The following is a 25,396-nucleotide window of genomic DNA, read 5'->3' on the forward strand; positions in this document are numbered from 1 at the left end:
CACTCTATTTATATTGTGGTTTGGTTGTCTATTTATATTGTTGTTTAGTTCTAGCTGTCACTATTTATATTGTTGTTTGGTTCTCACTCCATTTATATTGTAGTTTAGCTGTTACTCTATTTATTTTGTTGTTTGGGTGCCTCTATTTGTATTGTTGTTTGGTTGTCACTCTATTTATATCTTAGTTTGGTTCTAGTTGTGTATTTCTCACCTTCACTGTTCCTTGATGTTGTCCTGTTGTTGTTATTGTTGTCGTCGTTGTCTGTTGTCTACATATCTGCTGTCCATTTATTCGTGGATTTTTTTTCTCTTGCCATATCCTGCCTTCTGCCTTTCTATTTCTATTTATACTCATATTTGTTTCCTTTTTTTTGACATTAAAACTATTAAGCTTCTGTGACAAAGGAATCTCTCCTGAAGGGATAAATACATTTTACCTCACCTTATACTCCACTGTGTCAAAGTTTTCCATCCGAGACCAATTGCAGAGCCAGATTGCATGCCACCAGTGTGTGTGTGTGTGCGTGTGTGTGCGTGTGTGTGCGTGTGTGTGCGTGTGTGTGCGTGTGTGTGCAGATGAGAATGCTCTCTCCAACCTGAGACCATTTAAACATTTAAAATGAGATATTCTCTGCAATCACAGCATCCTGGCTGGATCATGCAGGACGCTTGGGCAGCGAGGAGATTGCGTTGCCAAATATGCAAAAAATACGTTTGTTTGTTTTTTTGGACTCACAAATACTGATAACTCCGGTGGATTTTTTAATTTTCTTTTCAACTAGCCGTTCAAAAACCGCAAATGAGTGAGATTTGAACAACGATTGTTGTATCTTGTTCTTTTTATTTTCCCCGAAAACACAGATGTTGCTTCAACCAAGCAACTCAAGAAACTGTGACAAAGGGTGGAGTGGACTCCTTCGGGGTCACTGTGGATTGTAAATAATGTAAATACAGTTTTCGTCGTTTTGGCTTGGTGAAATAACCGTGATAGTTTGTTGTTTTGGGTGAGATTACTGCTATTTTGTTTACTCGAATCGCCCGATCGCTTGTTTCCATCCGCCGATCTGGCAACCCGCACTTCCGCCTCGGAGGCGGGCGGGTGGGTGAGTTTTGGAAGCGCGGCGTCTGCGGCATAATTAAAACATGGCGGATTCGGAGGAATTTCGACGTAAAAGATTGAAGGTAACGATTGTTAACTCTCCGTGCGGCGAAAGCGCTACGCTAAGTGAAGGCGGTTTGCCTTGCGTGAACCCCCGCGGTGTGTTTTAGTCGTTGCGGGGCGTGAGAGGTGTGTGAAGTGTGCTAAAGCTAGCGAGCTAGCTTGGTAGCCGTGGTACGCTAGCTCTGTGTTTAGCACCGATGCGCCGACTGTATCATAAAACTCAATTTAACAGCCTGGGTAATTGACAATGAAGCAAATAAAGACATTTAGTAAAAGTCGACATGTGTTATTTCGTGCCCCCCATAGACCGCCAACGGGTTTATGTTAGCATTTCAACTTTATATCCTATTTGACTGCTTTGGTTTTCTCAAGGCTCCCTCTCGAGTGTCGGCGATAACAATGGAAAAGTGGGAATTTAACTCCCCTGTTAATGATTCCGTTAAACTCACTACCACTCAAATTCATTTCAAAAGTGAAAATAACCGGGGTCAGCTCTGGGTATTCATGTGTCGGTCTATTCCACCGCTTTGCAAACGGCGTGAGTTCGGGTTCAGAGGGGCCAGCCCAGTGTGCAAAGTGACCGGCCGGTATTGGGCCTGCAGCCGTTTGGATCGACACAGCAACCCCCTTTAAGCCCAGAATTATCACAACATATGCATCTATTCAGTGAAAAAAAGGTTTGATACAACTAAAGAAAACTGAAAACAAGCTCAATGCTGTATTTAAATGCAAAGCGATGAGAGAAGTACAGTCCCAGAATCCAGTATGAAGGCAAGTTTTAATTCCCCCCACAACAGATGTGTCCGGAGAGGCACGACCTGACAGTAACTTTTAATTTCCAACAGTTTTTCCAGGTCAACGAAAACCGCAAACATGTGTTTTGACACACTTTACATCGATCAGAGAGGGATGTGACTTTGTGTGGTTGAGATTTAATGTGGCTTTTCCCAAAAGAAGGAAGATCCTTTTCAATAACACAGTACAAACCAGTCCAGTTATAGTTAGTTTTCAAGGTGGTATCTGTGGACGCCGGTGTTGTGCTTATCGTTTTCTGAAATGTGTTACAATTTGTCTTTTGTGTTTGTGTGGCTCGAGACAGTCGGTAGTCAGTCGTGGCACCATGGGGGGTGGGCTCCGAAAGGGTTGGAGTTGGAGTTACAGGCTAGTGGCCACAGAAAGGAAATTCCTGCTTCATGCTGTTTTTTTTTTTCCCCCTCCCGAATAGGTGTGAAATCTACCGCGAGCCTTCACTGTTTCAGCGAGGAGTTGAATCACAGTGAAGGGGCCCTGGAGATTGTTTCAGGATCGGGTTCTATTTGTCTTAGGCCATGATGGTCAGGGTTATCAGTCTTTCTCATCTGTCTGTTGCCCCTGTAGAGAACATAGATCTGACAGTACAACTTCTTTGAAATCCGTTGGATCGCAACAGGTACAGCACTTCCATGTTAGGTTGATTTTGTTTTTTTTTTTCCAACACCCTCATGTGCTACTGTGCCATAAGACAACCCAAGCCTACCTTCGAGCAAGGCATTCCCCCCTAAAACCTTTAGTGGGCACGACACCTCACCATGTCGAATAGAATTGTTAACAAGACAATTCATCACATTTATCCACTCCAGTTTTTCTTTCCTCCATCATCAGGCGTGCTCATCATCCACCGCTCATCATCACTCATCACAAATTATCCCTGGTTAAACATTTAGCAATTAAGCATCCAGGGATTTTCTAAAGAATTGTCTCCTAGACCTTCCCCCGCGGAGCCGGCAGCTGCTCCGCCGCCAATGCAGGCGCCCCAGCCGTCGACGGCAGCGAGGGCGCGGGTCTGTCAGCGTTCAGATTGACTTGCGTGCACTGCGGCATTCAAATAAATATAAAGAACCGGGGGACCTCGTTAGGGGAAAGCACACGTATGAATGATCAACCAGCTAGGCCTGCACCTACCACGCTGGTGCATTGGGGTTACAAACAAAAACAGGCACGTTTGCCGGTGGTTAATCATTCTCGCTCTTCTGGCCGTGATTAGAACAATACACGAGGTAAGAACCAAAACAAATATGGACAAATGCCAAGGGGGCGTTCGAGAGTGGAATTGTTCCTAATGATTGCATGCATAATAATCACCTCTGTCCTTCCCTCCCCCCAGCCTTTGAATTATTCAGTGCAGATGTTAGGCCCTCGGGCTGGCTAGAATTAAGTGATGAGGATTCTCTTGTTGCGATGAGGTCTTATATAGTAGTGATGTATGGATGCACTGATTTTATGCCTTAAGCTCGCAGGTAAAATACTTTGTTGATGAATCGATAGATATATGAGTTGTGTTAAAACCAGGATCATGAGCTAAAAAAAAGAAACAGACTTATACTGGCGTTGAGAATTGTTTGATAAGTTGTTATTCAGGTGAGGTTGTCCGATAACTAGCTCATCCGACCCCGAGACTCACAGCAGCTGCAAAGTCAATGGGGATGCAAAGGAGAGGGGAGCGCACCCCACAAAATCAAAGTTTTTTCCCCCCAGGAGCTTCAAAAGTCCACTGAAGACGTGTCCTTTCTGCCTTTCTCTAGAAACAAACCTCGCTCAGATCAACGAGAGTAAAAGCAAACGATGGAGCGACTGCGCCGCTTCCCAGTGTGAAAGTGGAGAGAAACACGGTGATCACATCGGGTTCACCTCAGCACAAGGTTGTTTACTCGCCGGTGACATGCACGATGAACTCTTCACAGCACTAACACACCATGTGAAATTTACGGCACCAAGGAATGTTGTTATGCACACATACCAGCCGCTCTTAAGATGGTTTACAAATGTGTCATTTAGCTAAACTGCATACAGGGTCATCAGTAGTAGAATACTAATCTCAAATTGCGACCCAGTGAGGCTGCCGAGGAACACAGCAACACACTGAGTCAGGCTCCAGACGTTTCATCCAGCCGGGGTATTTAGATTTTGGTAGAAATAATGACACATCTTCAGCAAAACCGCATTGCATGAGCCCATCCAGTCAGTAAGATTTCAACTCACGCAGCCAGACGATTAGATTATGGATCGTACATTCACGGACTTCAACCCAGAATCAGTGCGGTGACTTGTTTGCAAACTCCTTTCTTCCACAAGACACTGAAGTGATAGAATAAGAACTCAGACGCACAGTTTTATGTAGACAAGTGTGTTTTAAGTCCTCTTGAAGGCAAGATCTGTGATGACTTCTAACACAGCACCATATAATATGCAACTTGATGGCTTTTTGACCGTGTGAAGGATCAACTCTAAGCTTGTCAAATGACTGAACTTAACTAAAACAGAGCTGTTGAAATCTGCATATGTCAACAAACATGGCAAGCTTGCAAGAGCAGATCTTTACTGCATGGCTGCAACATATAAAAAAATAGACTGATTTTGAATAGAAAAGACAATTTTGAGGATGCAGGTTCTAGAGCGCCACATGGGCTGAGAGGATCTCTTGTGGTTCTGCAGCCAGCATCATCTGGACAGATGGTTCTCATTGCTCACAGTTCACGTTTTGTTTTTGGCAAAGATGATTTTTGGTTATTTAGCTCAGGCAGTTCACATCACCAGAGAGTGGGAGATGCGGATGGAGTGGGAATATGGTAGGTGGTTGAAGGTGCCGCTTAGGTAGGACTGCAGATAATGCCTGTCATGCTCTCCGAATGTAGAATGTAAATTCGGTGTCCTGCTAACATGCTAACATCCTCGTCCCCCCGCAGCACGAGAAGCAACTCTCCAGAGTTTTTGATGAAGTGATGGGGCTGGGAGACTTTGCCGACTCCTCCAGGGGTTCCGCTACATCATCCAGGAGCGGTGGTCCGGACGACGCCAAGGGGCCGGATGAAATTTCAGCGCCGGAGGAGCGGCTAGTCGGAGAGGACACGAACGGCAGCAGACAAGAGGAAAAGACGGACGAGGGGGCAGGAGAGGAGCCCATACCTCCTCCTGCTTCCCCTTCCTCCGAACCGCACCCTGATGTCCCCGTGGGAACCAAAGAGGCAGGAGGAGGAGGAGGAGGGGTTGGAAGTGGCAGGGCTGCGTTTGACGACGCCCTGGATGGCCTGCCTGCGTTCGGGGCCGAGGAGGATGACGAAGACTGGCACTTCGCTCTGCCCATGGGTTCCCTGGACGACGCCGACGTGGACAAGTCAGGCGGCAAAAACAAGAAAGCGAACGAGGAAAAGAGCAAACCCCGAGGAAACGTCTCTCCTTTGGTGCCCAGGGAGGAAGAGGAGGAAGAAGAAGAGGAGGAGGAAGGAGAGAGGGAAGCAAGCAGTGGGTCTCCCCACACCTCCCACTCCTCCCAGGAACCCACCCCGGAAAACAGTAGAGGTAAAACTGTACTCTTGAATTTAAATACCGGCCGGGGTTGAAAAGTAAAAATCTGCACATTTAAATCACTGGAATATGACCTGGTTACCCAAGGAGAACTTCAAAAGTAGAGGATCCTCAAGAATTACCTCTGAGTATTGAGTACTTTTTTCCGTCAACGTTTAAGCGGTAGAACAGGCTGGAGAATTCCTCTCCGGAGGATCAGGCCTTGGCACCAATTTGTGGAATTTTGGTGGCGTTTGCTTGAGGTTTCGCCTGTGGTTTGCATTGTGTTTTCTTGGGTGTGAGCCTAAATTCACTAAATAACTTCTTGTGGAGGCTGGACTTCTCTCAGAGTCAGGAGAAGCCAGCATTGGTTGCAAAAAGAAACAAACAAGTAAAAGTGACGTTTCATGCGGCTGGTTCTTCTGTTGCAACTGACGCCCCTCATTCTCATTGGCTTTTCCGCCAGTTTTCTCTCCTTTCAATTCTCTCTCTGGTCTCGTTAATCCAACGTAGATATACATCCATACTCACCGGAAGGCTTTAGGAAATACCATAAATGGAGTTGTCAGTCAAGATTTATCAAAGGAACGTAGCCTAAACAGTCGCTTCTCACGTTGTTTTCAAGGAGTCCCTTAGGGTGGGGTCTGGACAATCCCACCGATAGATGATAAATTATTATCGCCTCATCCGTGAGCCCAGACAGGCACATTATGTCCGACACAAAGTACAGGAGGTCCTTAATTTACATCGGAGTGCCGTTCCTAAGTCGGAACTCACATACTGTCACATATGTACCTATGTTTCTCCGCTACGCTAACAGAGTGTCATAATACAAGACATAAAACCACTGCACAGTGAATATAACCTAAAGAAGACTTACACTTGGGAGACACAATGAAGGGAAAAAACGTTCCCAAATAACAACACAAATGCAAGAACGAAGCACAATCCAATATGACGTAGAGCTGGCAAATGGAAACAAAGTCACCTGCTTCTAATATCGTGGATGATGTTTTTGGTCAGCTTTGCTTGCGGTGCAGAATTTGTTTTGTCGCAGACGCTGTTTGCCGGAACAAGACTTTCTTAATTAATTTATGGGAGATGGCGACATAACCATAACAGTAGGTCCGTCCGCAGAACACAGTTAGAACAGAGGAGTTATAATGAACATCAGACAGAAAACTTAACCCTAATATTCCACAAGGTTACAACAAAGTGCAAGAACGTTAAGTCCCTGCTTGAAAAAAAATAGATCCTCTCCTCCTCTCTTTTGAGCTTCCTCCCCCTTTAAGGTTCACCACAGCCAACCCCAGCCTCCATCTGACCCAAGAGCCAAACTCCTGGCTCCATCACACCAACCAGCTTCCTCTCTTCTCTCCCTGCATCCATAAACCTCCTCCCAGGTCTTGCTCCGGGCCGTCAGTTCCAATCTCAGCATCCTCCTACCCAGATCTTCACCATCCCTACTCTGTGCAAACAGAAATCCTGAATCCTGTTCTAGACCTGGAGATAAAGGCAGCTGAGTAGAAGCGTTTTTCTCGAACAATCCGAATTTACTCGCAACAATTACAACTTGGTGCTCCCAAAAAAAACCCAATTGTTTTCTTATCAAAGAGCTCAGAAATGTCAGTGAGTCCCTTTTTATCAGACACACCGACCCCCTCCAACACAGTAGTCATATTTTAAATGTGAATTGATTCGATCCCTGCTGTTATTCTGATAAAACCCATGACATTATGAACAAAGAAGCCTGAGGAGCGGTGTCTCCTGGCTGACTTGCTGCAGCGGGGTGTCTGCTGCCTAACCAGCGGGGGGCGCTATGTGTCAGAAAGTTTCCATTATTATAAGTGAAACATTTTCTGTCTCTTGTGTGTGGATGTCATCTTCCACCTGTGTTTGGACTGAAATATCCCGGTGCTGCTTCTGCACTTCTCTGGTCCTGCAAGAGGCACTCCTGGGTCACGCTGTGTCGTCACATGACTCGCGCTCGGGAGCCGAGCGGGCTCAGAAATGTCATATTGAACGAGTGTCCGTACATTTGGATGGTCAGAACTCGGCACGAGCATTTCTCGCCGCGGAGCGTCTGGGGAGGCGGAGGGCTTTTGTGTCCCGCTCCTGAAGTGAATGTTGTTTGTGTTTCACCGCCAGACGCCGCAGTCCTGAACCAGACGGAAGAGACAGAGGACAGCCAGCAAGGAGAGGTAGGGGGGTTTGTCGTCGCTCCGCTAGCATGCTAACACGCTAACACGCTGGTGTTTCTGTGCAGGATAGGCCGAGCGCAGAGTAACGGCCTCAGCCGTGCAGAGAGATTTACTCAGAACATAACTGGTCACTGCACCCGGAACAGGAAGCGGCAGAATTGGAAGAAAGTAACACCGTGTGATGCTGCTATTTTCTGACCACACCAAGCTATCTACGTTGGGAACACTGTCCAGCGTGTGTTAGAATCCGTTTTCCTCACCATGTTTCTGAGAGCAAATATTTCTCATTGGAATCGCAACAAGAACGTAGAATGTCGGCCTCAAACACCATCAACTGACAGATATTCCACCAATGTTCTTTACGCGGTCCATTATCAAAACAGCTTTTCCAAGTAAAGCCCACGCATTGAAGGAACCAAACAAATTGCAATTTTATCACTGAGTGTTTGCCAATTTTGCCATATCTGACACTTTTGGTGCAGAACAAGATGTGAATGTCTCAGCTGTTCACCCTGTTCTCTGCTGTATGTTCACGGCAAACAGAGCTCCCCGCTGAGTTAAGTGTAATCTGCTCGGTCTACCGATTCCCCGGTGATTCACCCCGAATGCTCCGTTCGTTCCAGAGGTCGGAGGCGGCCCCGATGGAAGACAGCAACCCCCCGATCTCCCCGAGCAACATCAAGGACGAGCCCATCGACGAGGGCTACGACGCCGCCCTGCTGCCCCAGAGCTGCATCAGACAGATCAAGGAGGAGCTGGACCACCAAGAGGTGGGTGGAGCTTCTCGTCCCATGTCCTACATATTGATTCTGGAGCATCTGCTTCCTGTGCTGCTTGTGAACATAATTAACCGGGTGACCTTGACAAAGGAGTGTTTTTGGTATATATTTATATCCAGTAACACCTTGACTTATGACTTTAATTGTTTCTGTGACCGAGTTCGTAGCTCAATTTGGTTGTATATCAAATTCAATTTCTCCATTCAAATGAATTGACATTGAAATGTGTTTTTTGTAAGCAAAATTTACTTCAGAAATAACAAATACTGTATGAATGAAATAATAGTACATCATAAAAGAGGATGTAATGAAATAAGCTGGTTGTATTAAGGGTTTTTACATTCGACTTAACAAAGATGCTGACGGTGAATGAATTTTCATTTGGCGCACTATCGCTTAACTTACACGCTACACACTGAACGCAATAATGAGTTGCTAAATGTAACGCGTACACTTTGCCACACTTTATGGCTAAACTTCATTTAGTGACGATGTGAATGCCGCTCCTCTTTTGAATGACTCCTCTGACGCCTTGCCCGTCGACGTTCCCGCCGTCTGCTGTGCCAAATCACCGTAAATATCTCCCGCCCTCTCACAGGCGATGGTCTCGGTCACGGTATCTCACCAGCAGCAACATCACCATGTACACCTCGCTCATTATTTCCATGGTTTCCGACGACCCAGCGGCACGTCTGACTATCTTTAAACGCCACTTCAAAGCCTATCCCGCTCGCTCCCGACTCAGATCTCGGCGCATATCGAAAGCAAAAAAAATCCACCGAGCAACTCATATCTCAGACAAGTCAAGGTTCCACTGAATAGACAATAATTTTATGCCGAAGTGACTTGAAACATCTCACACGTGCACGGTTGTTCGATGACGTATTTTCCTTTTTGCGCGTTTCAGGATGAACTGAGGATCAGCTCCGTTTATTCTGTCGGCGGCGGGAACGCCTTCACGTCACCATCAGGTGGGTTCCTTCTTCCCGCTGCCGTGTACGTCCTCAGTTGCCCACGACTGAGGTTTCACGTAGCAACTCCGACCTCTTCCCCTCTAGTGCCTCCAACAGTGCCGGCTCCGCTCCCACCACCCACTCCCACAGCCATATTTATCCCCGGTAGAGGCGCTGTCCTCCAAGCAATGGCCCCTCTCCCCATCAGACCGCCACTTCCAGTCCCGAGCTCAGTCCCAGCCCTGACACCAGCACCCCTGCGCCCCCCTCAGCCCCCCATCCCAGGCAGCGTTCGCTGCAGCGGCTGCTCTAAGGTACTGTTGCCTGGTCACCGTCCCGTTAGCGGTTCCAGTTAACGGTTTCATGAAGCTGTCCGGTTGCGGCGATGTCCCGTATGAATCGGTGAATTTCCCTGCTTTGTGAACGGTCTCAGGTTCTTCTCAAGGGCCAAACGGCGTTCCAAAGAAAAGGATCCACGCAGCTCTTCTGCTCCACCGTCTGTCTGACCGGACACTTGCCTCCCGTTAGCAAAAACAGATCCTGTTTCCAGTGCAACAGGTACATTTCCCCGTCTGTCTGGATGCTCTTTTTATTTCACACGTAAGTCAGGGCTTCACCGATGTCCGGCTATTGTCGTCAGAAATCGGATGCCCGTCATTTAATTCTTCAAACGATGACACGCATCCTGACTCGAGTGGACGATTGATTTTTCTTATTCATTTATGTTTTCATTTCACTTTTCTCGCTGTTTATTGACGAGACAGTTAATGGCTATTTCCAACAAACGTAGATTTTAAACTGGAACAGGACTGACTGGCGGATGCGCAATACTCCCGAGGCTCCCGGTCCCGGTTTTGCCTTATACGTTTGTACTCTTTGCAGGGAGATCCTTCAGCCCAGGGACATGATCACGGTTCCGTCAGACGACGGCACTTACACGCACTTTTGTGGCCAGTTCTGTCTTTCAGTCTTCAGACACAAGAAGAAACAGGTCGACAAGGCTCCGGACAAATGGGCCGACAAGCGACTGGAAAGGCAGCCTGAGAAGCTGCAGGAGAAAGCAGCGGAGCGACAGCCCGAGAAACTCGTCTGCAGCGTGTGCAAAGTCGCCAACAGGGTAAGGAATCACAAAGGAGACCGATTTCTCGGCGAGCTTCGGCCGGCCCTTTGTCGAGCGAAAGTTTAACCGTCATCCTTCCCCCAGCAGATTGAGCACGAGGTCAGCCATCAAGGTCGCTTGCACAGACTCTGCAGCGACGCTTGCTTCGTGACGTGGCGCAAGATCCGGCAGCTGGCCATGAACTGCTGCGAGGGCTGCGGGCTTTACTGCAACGCCAACTCCGGTTCCTGCCACACGCTCACGATCGAGAGGTCCCAGCTCAACTTCTGTGGCCCCACCTGCATCGGCACCTACAAACAGGTAAAAGCGACGGTTGTCCGATGTCGGAAATGCCTCGAGAGCTTAGCGTGTCACCACACACAAACGTCAGGAAGCGGTTATCGCGCAAACGCTTTCAAAGCAGTTACGATGTTTGCGTGTGTCCCGCGCAGACCTGCAGAAAGACAGTGGAGTGCGCCTACTGCCACAAGACGGCGGTCGTATCCTCCACCATCCTGGAGCGAGACCAGAAGGGCAAAGTTCAGCTGTACTGTTCACCCGCCTGCGTGGAGCAGAGCCGACCGCCGCGGCACACTCTGACCGGTAAGACAGGACGGAGTTAGCGTCCGGGTTCAGAACCCTTTGTAAATTCTACGGCTGCTCTCTCGCCAGGTGCTGCGTTCCCTTGCTGCCTGTGCAAGGTCTCTGCTGTTCCTCAGTACCATCTGGCCATGGTGGACGGCACTATTCGCAACTTCTGCTCCTACACCTGTGTTTCCATATACAGGGTAAGAGAAGTTTTTATTCAGATTTCCACGTCAGCGTTGAGTATTTGGTCATTTATGTTTTTTTCCTCGCCCCCAGAAATCCGGGCACGCCACTCACCCGCTCCCAGACTTGACCAATGGTACCTCCTCGCCCAGAGACCCCGTGTTCCAAGACGGCCCCCGAGCCGGTCCGTCTGCCGGAGCCAGCTCGGTCCCCCCCGCCCCTCAAGACTACCCGTCTTCTGTCCCCTATTCCAGCCACCATCACAACAATACCTCGGTGCCCCCGCTGTTGCCGCCCTACCCGGCCATGTCGTCCCCCTCTGCCCCGGCCCAGGCCCACGCCAGAACCCTCCCCGGCCAGCCCCTCAAACCGCTGGAAGGTGGACTGAGCCACATCCTCAAGTTAAGCTGCCACCAGTGCAGCAAACCCTTCAATGTCAAACCGCATCTTTTCAGCCACCAGGTAAGTCCAGCCACCGCAGCCGTCCCAGGACGCTCCCGGACCCCGACACCTTTACCAACCGCTGTTTCCTTCCTCCCCCCTCCCCAGGGTCGTCTCTCTGTCTTCTGCAGCAAGACGTGTTGCGAGCAGTACAAGGTTCAGACCAACATCCTGGCCGTGTGCGAGTGCTGCAAACAGGAGAAGCTGCTCTTCGAGACCATGAGCTACAACCAGCAGGACGTCTTCTTCTGCAGCGAGAGTGAGTCGGCGCCGCGGCTCGGCGGATCTTTTTCCGACGCGGTGAATCCGAGAGAGAGGTGGATGGTAACGGGTCTTGTCTCCAATGCGCGCCTCAGATTGTAAGGTTCTCTTCAAACACGACCTGACGTCTCGTAACAAGGACCATTCCTGGCACCCCTGCAGCTACTGCGCCTGCTTCGCCCAGAAAATGTTGCACAGCCACTACGGAGGCCGGATGGAGGAGTTCTGCAGACCCCACTGCATGTCCCAGTACACGGTGCTCTACTACGGGGTAAGGTCTCCCGCCGGACCGCGGATCTCCGGACCGGACTCGGGTCTCCTGGCGAGCTCAGATACTCAGTGCGGTCGTGTCTTCCCCCCCCGCGCAGATGGGCCGATGCGACGGCTGCAGGAAGCAGGGCTATTTGAACGAGAAGCTGCAGTGCTTGGGCTCGGTCCGTAACTTTTGCGACCTGCCTTGCCTGCTGGAGTACTGCTACTTGCACTTTGAGACCGGCAAACACGCCAGCAGCAACGGGACGGCTCCGCAGACGCCACACGGTAAGCTCAGCCGCCGCATGACTGCTCCAGTACCCCGTTTACATTACATTAGATTTGGCAGACGCTTTTATCCAAAGCGACTTACGATAGAGGACATAAGCACTGCAAATAACACTTGCAAATACAAGATGCACAGGAAATATACAGAGCAGTAAGCTGGGTTGTTTTTTTTTTCTTCTTTTTTTTTTTTTTGGGATAAAGACGTACAGAAACGTACACACACACACTGCATAGCCTAACTTGGTGCCTAACCTGATCTGGGGCAGCTCAAGCATCAGTGCAGTAAATAGTCCTGAAAGAGAAAAGTTTTTACCTGTTTCTCGAAGGTTGAGAGAGATGATGCTAGTCTTGTTGTTTCCCACCACTGAGGTAGTAGAACTGAGAACAGTTTTGCCTGAGATCGCTTAGAGCGAGCAAAAGGTACTGCTAGTAGGTTTGTATTAGTTCATAGAAAAAGAGCCACGTTTAGAATCTTACAGATGGTGTTCACGTCTTACCCGTGATCCCCTCCTCCCCCAGCTCCAGCTCAGCCCCACCACGCCTCCAAGATGAATCCTGTCATCGCTGACGTCGTCTCGCTGGCCAACGGCTCGGCGACTCAGCCCAGCGGCTCTGCGGACGCTGCTCTCACAGGTCAGTGTTGAGTTTCAGTCAAAGCGTGGATTGAAAACCACCGGTTTACTCCTTCAAACCCGTCATCTTGAAGAACATCCGGACTCCTGTCTTAGACGGCCCTTGTTAGGAGAGAACAAGGCTTTTCACGACTCCTGCCTCGGTTCTTCTGGACCTTTCAGGAGATTCTAGAAATAACCGCAGTTTAATGCAAAAATGAAAAACAACAGGTTTTTGCTATGAGCTCTTTTCAGGATGGACCTCCATCAGGACCTCACACTCATGTCTTTATTTTCAATCTACGCAGGAGCTCTTCCGACCTCAAGCAAGAACCTGGACCATGTATGTACTGTGTGTGTGTGTGTGTGCGTATGTTAGTTACACAGTGAGTCTTCACCAACAGCTGTCCGACTGTCCAACGCTTCACCTCCGCTCTGATTTCCCTGCGCAGGCGAGCACGCAGACGGACGCCATGCGCCTGCCCGCACCCCGGCGTCGTCAGATGAAGAACAAGTCGGTTCTGTGCCGGCCGTTCACCATGGACCAAGAGATCACGTGCCAGCTGCCCACGGCCTCCGCAGAGACTGCAGGTAACCACACCCGAGCTGCGGAGCGTCGCTGGTTCTAATCCACTGGGTTCTCTGCCATCAGTGGGTGCCGGGAGACCAGGTGTGAATGCGAGAGTGATTGACAGCTTTCCCGTCCGGGTGAAGCCCCGCCTTTCGGCCATTTTGTGACCATCGGTCGGCCAGGGTGGTTCTTTGCCTCCGGTTCCGTCTTCAGAGGTTCCTGCCTCCACTCGTACTCTTGGCGCTCCGGAGTGTATTTCATTTTGATGGGGCAGACGCTGGAGGACGCCGGCAGACTTTGCCGGCTGCTGTTTTACGATTTGATTCCACAGACAAATTTATTTATTTAGTCATTCATTTTTTCAGACCTTCTCGGTTGGTGTTCTTTGAGGGAACAGAGAGTGCTCTGGGTGGACGATTTTTTGTTTGTTTTTGCTTCACCGCTCCACCACGACGACGGGGGGGGGGGCGGCATGAAATTTTATTTTACCTCCCCGCTCGGGTTGCCAAAGTTCTCCTGTTCAGGATCATGAGAATAAATACAGATGATTAAGACATGGGTTTCAGGAGGTCCTCAAAAAAAAAAAAAAACACACGTTCTGCAGAGGAGGAGGAGGAATAATAATAATAATAATAATACATGGGATTTTTACAGCGCTTTTCATGACACTCAAAGACGCTTCACAAGTAAAAAACAGAAGGAACAGAACATACACAGAATTATTGGGAAGAAGTCCAAATTGCAGAGTGTGGCGATGAGCGCCAGTCCAGGGACAAGCTGGAGGAGCTTCGCCGGTGTGCAGCTGAGTGTCGTGCTGCTGTGAGGAGGCAAGTGTTGGAGCTGGATGTCGGAGATGGATTTTTGGTGGAGGGAGAGATGGTGGAGCAGGAGGAGCGAGAAGATTTCGGCCGATGGAAATGCCGTCTTGCTAGGCGCCATCGGGATCCGGAGTTTCGAGAGGCTGGCCGGCTAGCTAGCCAGCTAGCCAGCCAGCTCAGGTCACCGTCGAGATCCAGAGTTTCGAGAGGCTAGCCGGCTAGCCAGCCAGCCAGCCAGCCTGCTCAGGTCGCCGTCGGGATCCGGAGTTTTGAGAGGCTAGCCGGCTAGCTAGCCAGCCTGCTCAGGACGGCAAGCTAGTTTGGTAGCTTGCTGGAGATTGTCCAGGTGAGCCTTTGTCTTTGGTTTGGTTGATTGGTTGGAGAGCGGGAAGCGGCAGCCAAACGCACCAGCGTCCTCCCGCCCACCATCTTGCCAAAAAAAAAAAAGATAGTAGAATAGAATAGAAAAGAATAGAATTAGAAAAGGGAAATGGTTCGCCAGCCGCTCTGGTTCCGGTCCATTACCGGGCTCCTGAACCGAGGAGCTCCTGGACCCGCGTGTCTGGATGTCATCGGGCCGCGGTTGAGATGTAGATCCGCCTCAGGTGGCCGTCCTGGTGGAAACGGCCGCCGCTAACCCGCTCGCTCACACCGTCCACACAGCTTTACTTGAACAAACCCCACAGTAGAAGAGGGCGAAAGCATTGGGAAGGAATGATCACGATGGTTTTGTTTTTACTTTGTAAAGTCGAGCGGGCTCCGCCGTCCCAGGTCACCACCGGATGGTTTTTGTTGTTCACTACCACCTGCTTCCATGCTTGCACCGGCTTTGCTAGTGAGCTGTCCGTACCCTCACCGACCGTCCACAGACGCGTCCACGTCCCCGGCGCCGTCGCCCAGATCTCAGAGAGAAGCTCAGCTGAGCAGCGACGTGCCGGCGCGCCTCACCGGGCGCCATTTCCTGGCCAAGAGGGACGCCGACTCCAACTGCAAGGTCTGCTCCACGAACAAGCGGAAGAGGGCGGAGGAGGCCAAGCAGTGGAAGAGGGGGAAGGAGGAGGCGAGCAAAGGGGAGGGGTGCGCAAAACCCTCCGGGGCGGAGCAAAGCCGGACCTCGTATTACTGTAAAACGTGTTCGGGGCAGCCCAACCTCTGCCCCGTGCCGTGCTTCGAACTTTACCACACCCGACTGATCTACAGGTCCCTCCCCCAGCGGGAGACCCACGGTGAGCCTGCGCCCCGAAGCACCGAGCCGCCGCCGTCGTCTCCTCCCGCTCCGGACGGGCCCGTTTGTAACCTGGGCTTTTCTCTCCACAGCCTCCTAAGCCGCGGACCAGATGTTTCCAGCCGCGCCAAACCCCTCCCCCCCCCCCCACCGACCGGACCTCCGCAGTGTTTACCTTCACTTCCAATACTACGCAGGAGTGTGTTTCGTGTCGTAGTATTTGCCCAGAGGGCGCTCTCTCTCCTCTGCGCACGCAGACCGAGTTTCCTGTCTGCACTCAAGCTACCTCTTCCTGGATCATCACGGTTCAAAAACGGAGAGAAGCGATGTCTTTCTCTCTCACTCTCTCTCTCTCTCTGTTCACAGACATTTTAAGAACATCCCCCCCCCCCCCCCCCTCCGTTTACGAACAGAATCAGAATTAGATTTCTGTCCTGCCGCATCAGGCAGGTTTCTTGAAAGCCATGGATCTCATCCCGTGTTCTGCCCCCACATTCGGCCCCCAGAAGATTTCAGGCCGACGTTGCCTCGCGGCAAGAAGGTTCCCCGGATCTCCCCGGGTTCTCCGTCCGAACAGTCTGCGGGTTCATTGAAGACTTTAATTCTTCAGAGCCGTGAGCGAGAGGGTGAATGGCTAGATGATTGAGGGTCAACCCTTCCTGGTTAGCCCCGCCTCTTGCCGCCATCGGCTCCACAGCCCTGCCACGACGACGACGGACGGACGGACGGATGGATTGATGAAAAAGTGAACTTTCCAAAGGAGCCCGACGAGCCTCGCGATGTGAGATCGCTGGAGATCCGGGGACGCCGGATTGGTCAGAACCCCGGGAGCGACGCATCTGATTGGACAGCCGTCCCGGAGCTCGGAGCGCTGAGGAGCCTTCTGTCCTACCATCACTTGAATTTTACCTGAAGATATTTTTGAATCAGTCAGTTCAGGTGATAATTGAACTGTTATCACTTTTTCTACACGAAGAAATGAAAATTGAAACCCGGAGGTTCACGGTCAGAAGTTTCGTTTCCTCCAAGCCACTCGACTGGAATTCCGATTTTCATTCTGTGTTCCATTTTACTTTATTTTTGGTGACTTCAAACGTCCGCAATCACGTTTGGGATCTTCTTTTCTAATATTTGAGAATTTTTTTTCCCTCCTGTCTCCAAGAAGCAAAACCTTTTTTTCTGTGACAGTTTTAAAAAAAAACTGCCAATAAATATAATTTCAAATGAAAGCCCGTGTCAGATTTCACTGTGTTCCTGATATGTGTGTGTGTGTGTGTGTGTGTGTGTCAGCTTAGCCGAGCCACCAAAGGGCAACTCCTTGGAGCTTCACTCCAATAATACTTGTTCTAAATAATTACCACCGTGCCCTCCAACCCTGCGAACAGTTGCAGCAATTCTTTAATGCAGATCTAAAGTTAATTCACATTTAAATCTCTCAGACGGATCTTAACCTCGTGACCATTTTTAATATTTCATTGCCAGACCTGGTTCCTGCAGAACGCTGGTCCTGGATCAGCCGAAAGAGCTGGTGGTGGTGACGCTGGTGCATGTCAGTGTTTTTGGGCCGGCCTCCTGCAGGCTGGTCACCTGTCAGGGAGGGGAAAGGGAATCAGAACCATTTTCTTCCAATTGAGAAAGTTGTGTTCTAAATGTGTAATAGCGCCACACGGTGTGTTTACAACCTTAGATTTGACCCTCATATCGCCTCTGAGAACCGCAAAGATGGAGGAAGCTCCACGTCCCTGCAGCTTGACGTCTGGCAGGAGAATAATCTGAAATTGTTTTAAAGACGCATCAAGGGTTCCACGTTCTCCTTCCTGGCTTCTCTCAAGGTTCTCCTCCCAAAAACAGTCAGCGGGTTCATTGAAGAATAAATTGTCCGCAAGCGTGAGTGAGATGGTGAGTGGTTGGATGATTGACAGCTGACCCGTCCAGGTTAAGCCCCGCCTCCCGCAGGGATTGGCTCCCTTCCTCTCGATAATCCTGCCGTTCCGCCGCCTCCTCTTAAATTATTTTCTCTTTGCCTCATCCCTCCTCCCTCCACAGCTCGGCCTCCGACTTCTGCAAACATCTCTCCGGTAGATGAGAAGGTGAAGATCTTGATGGTCCCGGTCCCGGTGCCGGTCTTCATCCCGGTGCCGATGAACATGTACACCCAGCAGACCCCCGTCCCGATGGCCCTGCCCCTGCCCGTACGCCACCGCCTCACCTTTATTTACACCCTGACGATGGCGAGGGTGCACCGCTGAACATCTCCATCTTTTCCAGGTTCCGGTTCCCCTTGTTGTCCCGCCCCGGAACAAGGACGTGAAATACCAAACGGTCCCATCGGATGCGACGCCTGCCACGAACGATGGACGGCCGGATGACCCCACCCCGAGCGCGGGTTCGACCCTGATACTCGCACATCTACTCCCGTGAAGTCACTCCAGTTGTATTCATCCCAGCACGGTGCTCCTCTACTTTTGTACCAGGATGTTCTGGCGTTGCAGAACCCGGCGGCGGCGTGGAGTGCGAGGCGGCGGGGAGCGCGAAAGAGCAGGTCCCGTCGTCCCTTCCCGCACGCCCGGACGGGGAAGCAGAGTCAGTGCACCCGCTTCTAGAGGAGGATCCGGCGAGGACGGCCTCGGACGGTCAACCCCCGGCCTCTCCGCAGATGGACCTGGAGACCGACTTCCCATCAGGTGAGGAACCGCATCATTTCTGTGCAAGTATGTCAACATTAATGACTCGTGTGTGTGTGTGTGTGTGTGTGTGTGTGTTCCACAGGGTCTTTGGGTCGGAGGCCCGGCAGACAGCGAGGCGTGAAGCGATCCAGAGACGGCTCCACCGGACGGAAGCGGGTATGATTGACAGCCGAGGCAGAGACCTTCCTCTGCCGGCTGCTTCCTCTGGTTTTTAACCTTGACGTGGTGCGTTCGAGTACGGTGGGAATTTTGAGTTTCTGCGTTTATCAGCGATGAGATGGACTCGGTTCTGGTATTGTATGAGGAAGTCTGGAGTGGCAGAGAAGTATGTTAGACTGGTGCAGGACATGTATGCTAGCTGTGAGACACTGGTACGGTGTGCTGTAGGGGTAACAGAGAAGTTGAAGGTGGAGGTGGGACTCCATCAGGGATCAGCTCTGAGCCCCTTCTTGTTCGCAATGGTGATGGACAGGCTGACAGATGAGGTTAGACAGGAATCTCCATGGACCATGATGTTTGCGGATGACATTGTGATCTGTAGTGAGAGCAGAAAACAGGTAGGGGAAAATCTAGAGAGGTTGAGGTATGCTCTGGAAAGGAGAGGAATGAAAGTTAGTCGCAGCAAGACAGAATATATGTGTGTGAATGAGGGGAACTCGGGTGGAACGGTGAGGCTACAGGGAGTGGAGATCAAGAAGTTGGAGGATTTCAGGTACTTAGGGTCAACAGTCCAGAGCAACGGAGAGTGCGGAAAAGAGGTGAAGAGACGGGTCCAAGCAGGTTGGAATGGGTGGAGAAAAGTGTCAGGGGTACGAAGGGATAGAAGACTGTCGTCCAGAATAAAAGGAAAGGTGTACAAGACAGTGGTGAGACCAGCGATGATGTATGGACTAGAAACTGTTACAATGACCAAAAGACGGCAGGCAGAACTAGAGGTTGCACAGATAAAGATGTTGAGGTTCTCTTTGGGAGTGACCAGGATGGAGAGGATCAGGAATGAGTCCATCAGAGGAACAGCACATGTTCGATGTTTTGGAGAGAAGGTCAGAGAAGCCAGACTGAGATGGTTGGGTCATGTACAGAGGAGGGATAGAGAATATATTGGTAGACGGATGCTGGAATTGGAGCTGCCAGGCAAGAGGTCTGGAGGAAGACCAAAGAGAAGATTTATGGACGTAGTGAGAGAGGATATGAAGGTAGTTGGTGTGAGAGAGGAGGATACAGAGAATAGGGTTAGATGGAGAAAGTTGACTCGCTGTGGCGACCCCTGACGGGAAAAGCCGAAAGAGGAAGAAGAAGATGGACTCGGTTCTGCCTGATTTTAATGTTCACTGGCCAGGGTCGGAGGCGAACCTGCCCACTGGATGGTGGCGCGGCGGTAGCAGTGGCGGCGGCGGCGACCCCTGCCTGCACAAACCTGAACCACACGTACGGCGTTAAGGCCTGGCAGAGCTGGGTCAAACAGCGCGGTGTCCGTCCACAACGTGAGTCATCTCTGCTCAAATACGCCTCACATCTACCTGAAACCCGCATCTCAAAGTTTCCGCACCCCCTCCCCTTTAGCCGAGAGCGTGGAGATAAACGAGGACATCCTGCAGTGCGACTCGGTGGAGCTGAGTTTCGCTCTGTCCCGTTTTATCAAAGAAGTCCGACGTCCCAACGGGGACGCCTACAGCCCGGACAGCGTCTTCTACCTGTGTCTGGGGATTCAGCAGGTACCTCCTCGCCTCCTCGCCTCCCCCTGCCGTCATCGAAAGTAAACTCACTCCCCGCCCCTCCCTGCGTGCCAGTACCTGTTCCTGAAGGGCCGCATCGAGAACATCTTCACCGACGCGCTGTACGCCCAGTTCGCCATGGAGATCACCGGGATGCTGCGGAGCTGGAGGCCCGGCCCGCTGCCCGGCGGTACGGCGAGCACGTTCACGCGCCGCTCGACGAGTCTTTGAGCGATCCGCGAACGCAACCTTCCTCTCTTCCCCCCTCCAGGTGGCCTCGCTCCCTCCCGCGTCCAGGAGTCCTTCCTGTGGGAGTGCAAGCAGCTGGGCGCGTACTCGCCCATCGTGCTGCTCAACACCCTGCTCTTCTTCTGCACCAGGAACTTCCACCTGACCACCCTGGCGCAGCACCAGAGCCTGTCCTTCACCAACTTCACCCGCCGCACCAAGCCCTGCAGCCGGGTCGGGAAGGTGCACTTCCTGTATTTCCAGAGAGGCGGCGCCGCTCGACCTGCGTTGTCTTCAGAGCGAACCAGGAAGAGGCGAGAACAGGAGGAAGGAGATCTGGAGATGCCGGAAAACACAGCTGACCCCCTTCACTGTCCCGTCAGGCTGTACGAGTTCTACCTGTCGAGATGGTAGGACACACACACACACACACACACATGTGTGAGGAGGGCCTTCGGGTGCAAATAAAAGCCGTTGTTCTCCATCAGCCCGGAGACGGTGAAGAAGAGAGCGGACATGTTCTACCTGCAGCCGGAGCAGAACGTCCACACCCAGAGGTCAGACTCCCGTGTCGCTGCAGTTTGACACTCGCGTACGTTTTTTACAATCTTCTTTTTTCCGAACTCCCGACAGCTCCCACTGGTACACGTCGCGGCCGCTCGACCAGAACATTCTACAGAGCATGCTCACTCGCATTCTGGCGGTCCGGGAGATCCAGGAGCACCAGAAGGAGTTCCGGACCGCCGCGGACGGCTTGCAGTGAAACCCATCCACGGGACGGCACTTTGACATTTGGAGGTGGAACGCGGAGACAGAGGAGACGCTTTCGGCTCGGTCGCCAGTTTCTCCTCAAGTAAGAGCACACATGCGGACAGTTTTATTGTTTTTTTTTTTTTTTTTAAAGTTGAATTGCAGGAAAGCCTCTGGACCTTCTCTTGTTCTTGTCTCTCCTGCTGAAGACGCGAGAGCAAAACACGGTTTTCTGCGGTTTGCCCGTGGATTCGTACTTCGGCCACGGCGATTATTTTATTCTGAGAACGGTGAGACTCATGTCGATGAGGAAAAAAAAAAAAAAAAAGGCCGTAGCACCGGTACTGATGGAGAATCACAGAATCGCAGTGCCTCCTGATCTTCCTGACACCAGTTTACCTGATGCCATGTTTCCCCCTTTGGACATTTATGATCCTGTGTGGCCTTACTGTCTACACCCCGGTGGCGACGCATGTACAGTATTATCACCCAGTGTGTGGATATTTCCCTGGATATCATACTGGAGCCTAAAGCTGCTGTCACCAGTCCATCTCAGTGCCATATATACAGGCACGCAACCATTCACAACTCTATAGAGATGTGTGTGTCAACATGCAGACATGAGGAGAACGTGGAGACACCACCTTCTTGACGTGAGCGCTAACCACTGCGCCACCATGCCGCACAAACACACACACATACAGTTGAATGAAAAAGTTTGGGCACCCTTGCTCATTTTCAAGATTTTACTTTACAAATCATTGGTTGTTCGGATCAGCAATTTCAGCTAATTATATCATATAGCAGATAGACAGTGATATTTGAGAAGTGAAATGAAGTGTATAGGATTTACAGAAAGTGAGGAATAATTACTTAAACAAAAGTAGGCAGGTGCATAAATTTGGGCATCCTTGTTGTTTTAATGATTTGAATACCTTTAGCTCTAATTACTGGAACACAAAATTTGTTTGGTAAGCTCATTGACCCTTGATTTACAAACACAGGTGAAGCCAGTCATGAGAAAGGGTATTTAAGGTGGCCAGTTGCAAGTTGTTCTTCACTTTGCATCTTCTCTGAAACAAAACAACTGTCAAATGACCTGAAAACAAAAGATGGTTCGACATCATGGTTTAGGGGAAGGATACAAAAAGCAAGCTTAAAGATTTCAGCTGCCAGTTTTTTCCACTTTGAGAAACATAGTGAGGAAATGGAAGACCACAGTTCTAGTTAAGTCCAAGAAAAATCTCAGATAAGCAGAAGCGAAGGATGGTGAGAACAGTCAAACTCAACCCGCAGACCAGCTCAGGGGTCGGCAACCCGTTTGGACCCGGTTTCCTCGGAAATGAAAACACTGGGAGCCGCGATTACTTTTTGACGTCTAAAGTAAAGGTACCACTGTATATATTGCTTTTTATTACCTTTACACTTTGTATAAACAAGTGTGTCGTGTGTTGCTTCTGAAATTCACAAAGTATTACAGAGAAAATTGAATTTTATTTATGTAATGGACTCATTTTGAGCATTGGGCTTTCAGAGGGTGTAGCGGAGGCTTGACCTGAATTTTAAAAATAAATCGGGGAAAAAAACGACTGTGTCAGTAAACAATAAAAAAATTAATATTTGCAAAATATCTTCATAAATATTTATTTTACCTGGTTTATGGGACTTCTGCGCACAGCATCTGCAAATCGGGACTTTACCGGCTGGCGGGTATACCGGCTTCCGAGAGTGTGACGTTATTTTGTGCGGCGAAAAATAATAATTTTATTTAATATTTCAAGATCACAATAATCTTCCAACTTAGAACTAAAAGTTAAAAAAAAGAATTAACACAAATGAAATACACTTCAATTAAATATTTATAATTTATTTTCCCAAGCCACTCGGAGCCGCTGTGTAAAGATGAAAGAGGAGCCGCAGGTTGCCGACCCCTGACCTACAACATGATCTTGCTGCAGATGGTGTCACTGTGCATCCTTCAACAATTCAGCGCACTTTGCACAAGGACATGCTGTATGGGAGAGTAATGCGGCAGAAGCCTTTTCCGCACACATGCGACAAACAGAGTCGCTTGAGGTATGCTAAAGCACATTTGGACAAGCCAGCTTCATTTTGGAATAAGCTGCTGTGGACTGATGAAACTAAAATTGAGTTATTGGACATATCAAGGGGCGGTATGCAACAATGTTCAAGAATCAGCAACAAAGTTGAAGTTGCGCCGAAACTGGATACTTCAACAAGACAACGACCCTAAACACTGCTCAAATTCTACCAAGGCATTCATGCAGAGGAACAAGTACAACGTTCTGGAATGGCCATCTCAGTCCCCAGACCTGAATATTATTGAAAATCTGTGATGTGATTTAAAGCGGGCTGTCCATGCTCGGAAACCGTCAAACCTGACTGAACGAGAGATGTTTTGTAAAGAAGAATGGTAAAAAAATACCTTCAACCAGAATCCAGGCCCCCATTGGAAGCTATAGGAAGTGTTTAGAGGCTGTTATTTCTGCAAAAGGAGGATCTACTAAATATTGATGCAATTTTTCTGTTGGGGTGCCCAAATTTGTGCACCTGCCTACTTTCTTTTGTTTAAGTAATTATTGCACACTTTCTGTAAATCCTATAAACTTCATTTCACTTCTCAAATATCACTATGTTTGTCTGCTATATGATATATTTAACTGAAATTGCTGATCCGTACAACCAGTGATTAATATAGGAAAATCATGAAAATGATCAGGGGTGCCCAAATGTTTTCATACAACCGCAAAAGCTAGACTCTCCTCCTTCCCCTTCAGTTGTTCTTCATGACGTGCTGTTGCTTCTCTTCAGCTCCCATCCGTTTTTATTTTTTTGTGGCTAAACATCCTGCTGATGAACAGAAGAAGTATTATGGGGTGCCTCAGTCATTTACCGCTGGAGAAATAAGACAAAAAGGAAAATAAAAATGATTACAATATTAAATTATGTTACAATAAAAATAAAAAAAAGGGGGAAAAAAAATCAAATATTTTTTTGAATATAATAATTAAATAAAACAAAATGAAATTAGAATAAAATTAAATTAAAAAAATAAAATACGTAAGATGACAGTGATGGGGCACTTGTTTTCATAGTTTTTGTTCTATTTCTACATGAAAAGCCCATGCAGGAGCAGGATCTGACGTCCACGGGTCTAACGCAAACCGAACTGAAGCCAGACCCGGGGCGCCGAGTGCACGGAGGGATACCAAACAATCTTCCCGTCCCATCTGTTTTTTTTTGTATTTTTTTTTGTGCAAAAAAATCCTATTGATGAACAGAAAAAGTAATATGGGCTGCCTCAGACATTTCCCGCCGCCAGCAGTGGCAATCAGTACACTTCTACTCATTCCTATGATTTTTGAGAGGCCTTTGCCCCTTTGTTATCATGATTTAGTGTTTTTCTAATTCGCGATCCTGGAGATCTGCTCGTGCAGCTTCTTCAGCTCTGCTGCGGCACGACGTCAGCTGGAGTTGTGTGCAGGTGTTTAAAAAAAAAATAGAAACAAGTGTCTTAACAAGATAAAAATTTCGGCCTGTACATGCTGTCACGCCTGCGGGGCGTCAAAGACTCACACTCGAAAAGCAACTGTCATCATCAGTGCAATAAAGTCCAATGCATCGTCTGAGATTTGCTTTTCAGATTATAAACTTAAAATACAAAATATATCTGAGACTTGTTGTTTAGCTGTAATACTATTGTGTTATTTTGTGCTAAAGAAAAAACTAAATCCACCCACAAATACATGTGATGTGGAGCATCAGGGAGCTGCAGTGTCTGTCATGTCTTCATTTATTTGTTTTTTTTTTTAATTACAGCAACAATGTAATAATTATAACAATATATTATAATAATGATATATTATATAATATAGTTATAATATATATAATATATATATAATATAATTATATAATATTATATATTATTATTATTATTATTATTATTACGATTAATAATAATAATTATCATTATTATTATGCCTCACGACTCAACACAGCCACATAGTGGCCAAATGTAGAACTGCGCCTGGATTGAGCTGCTCAGTTGTCCGATATTCAATGTTTGATTAAAATTAGATTAAATCATATTAAACTAGAGTTCAAAGATATGCCGCAGGAAACACGAGTGAACATTCATTCAAACATACAGCTTTTTCAGCTTCATTGAAAAGTTATACAAGTACAACACAAATATCAAATATCTGTTATAATATAAAAATACCTGATGGTGAAATCGAGCTAA

General features: G+C 48.9%; 2 protein-coding genes across 6 annotated transcripts; both read left to right on the forward strand.

Annotated features, from left to right (window-relative positions):
* Positions 1-1,090: 1,090 nt before the first annotated feature.
* LOC147231613 (zinc finger MYM-type protein 4-like) lies at positions 1,091-24,972 on the forward strand. Of its 5 annotated transcripts, XR_015106472.1 has the most exons (30): positions 1,091-1,182; positions 3,724-3,840; positions 4,885-5,497; positions 7,631-7,683; positions 8,307-8,453; positions 9,370-9,433; positions 9,521-9,729; positions 9,849-9,973; positions 10,298-10,532; positions 10,620-10,835; positions 10,967-11,117; positions 11,187-11,302; positions 11,379-11,747; positions 11,835-11,985; positions 12,083-12,258; positions 12,356-12,527; positions 13,047-13,160; positions 13,447-13,481; positions 13,591-13,729; positions 17,799-17,944; positions 18,021-18,138; positions 18,227-18,436; positions 18,522-18,595; positions 19,779-19,923; positions 20,003-20,154; positions 20,230-20,344; positions 20,426-20,792; positions 20,871-20,939; positions 21,016-21,235; positions 23,012-24,972. XR_015106472.1 is itself a non-coding variant. In XM_086150505.1 (29 exons), the coding sequence occupies exons 1-29, from the start codon at positions 1,144-1,146 to the stop codon at positions 21,143-21,145; spliced, it is 4,767 nt and encodes a 1,588-aa protein (XP_086006631.1). In that variant the 5' UTR covers positions 1,091-1,143; the 3' UTR covers positions 21,146-21,301. The 5 variants fall into 5 exon arrangements, 4 of the variants coding, with proteins under 4 accessions (XP_086006631.1, XP_086006632.1, XP_086006633.1 ...); XM_086150505.1 differs by lacking the exon at positions 23,012-24,972 and having other exon boundaries at positions 21,016-21,301; XM_086150506.1 differs by lacking the exon at positions 23,012-24,972 and having other exon boundaries at positions 10,623-10,835; positions 21,016-21,301.
* LOC147231614 (uncharacterized) lies at positions 14,947-16,976 on the forward strand. Its single transcript, XM_086150510.1, has 2 exons — positions 14,947-15,753; positions 15,845-16,976. Exons 1-2 carry the CDS (start codon positions 15,342-15,344, stop codon positions 15,850-15,852), a joined length of 420 nt encoding a protein of 139 aa, XP_086006636.1. The 5' UTR covers positions 14,947-15,341; the 3' UTR covers positions 15,853-16,976.
* Positions 24,973-25,396: the final 424 nt, after the last annotated feature.

This window comes from Fistularia commersonii, chromosome 8 (assembly GCF_037954325.1).
Source record: "Fistularia commersonii isolate RoL2024-O1a breed Wild chromosome 8, RoL_Fcom_v1.0, whole genome shotgun sequence".
In the NCBI taxonomy this organism is placed as follows: Eukaryota; Metazoa; Chordata; class Actinopteri; order Syngnathiformes; family Fistulariidae; genus Fistularia; species Fistularia commersonii.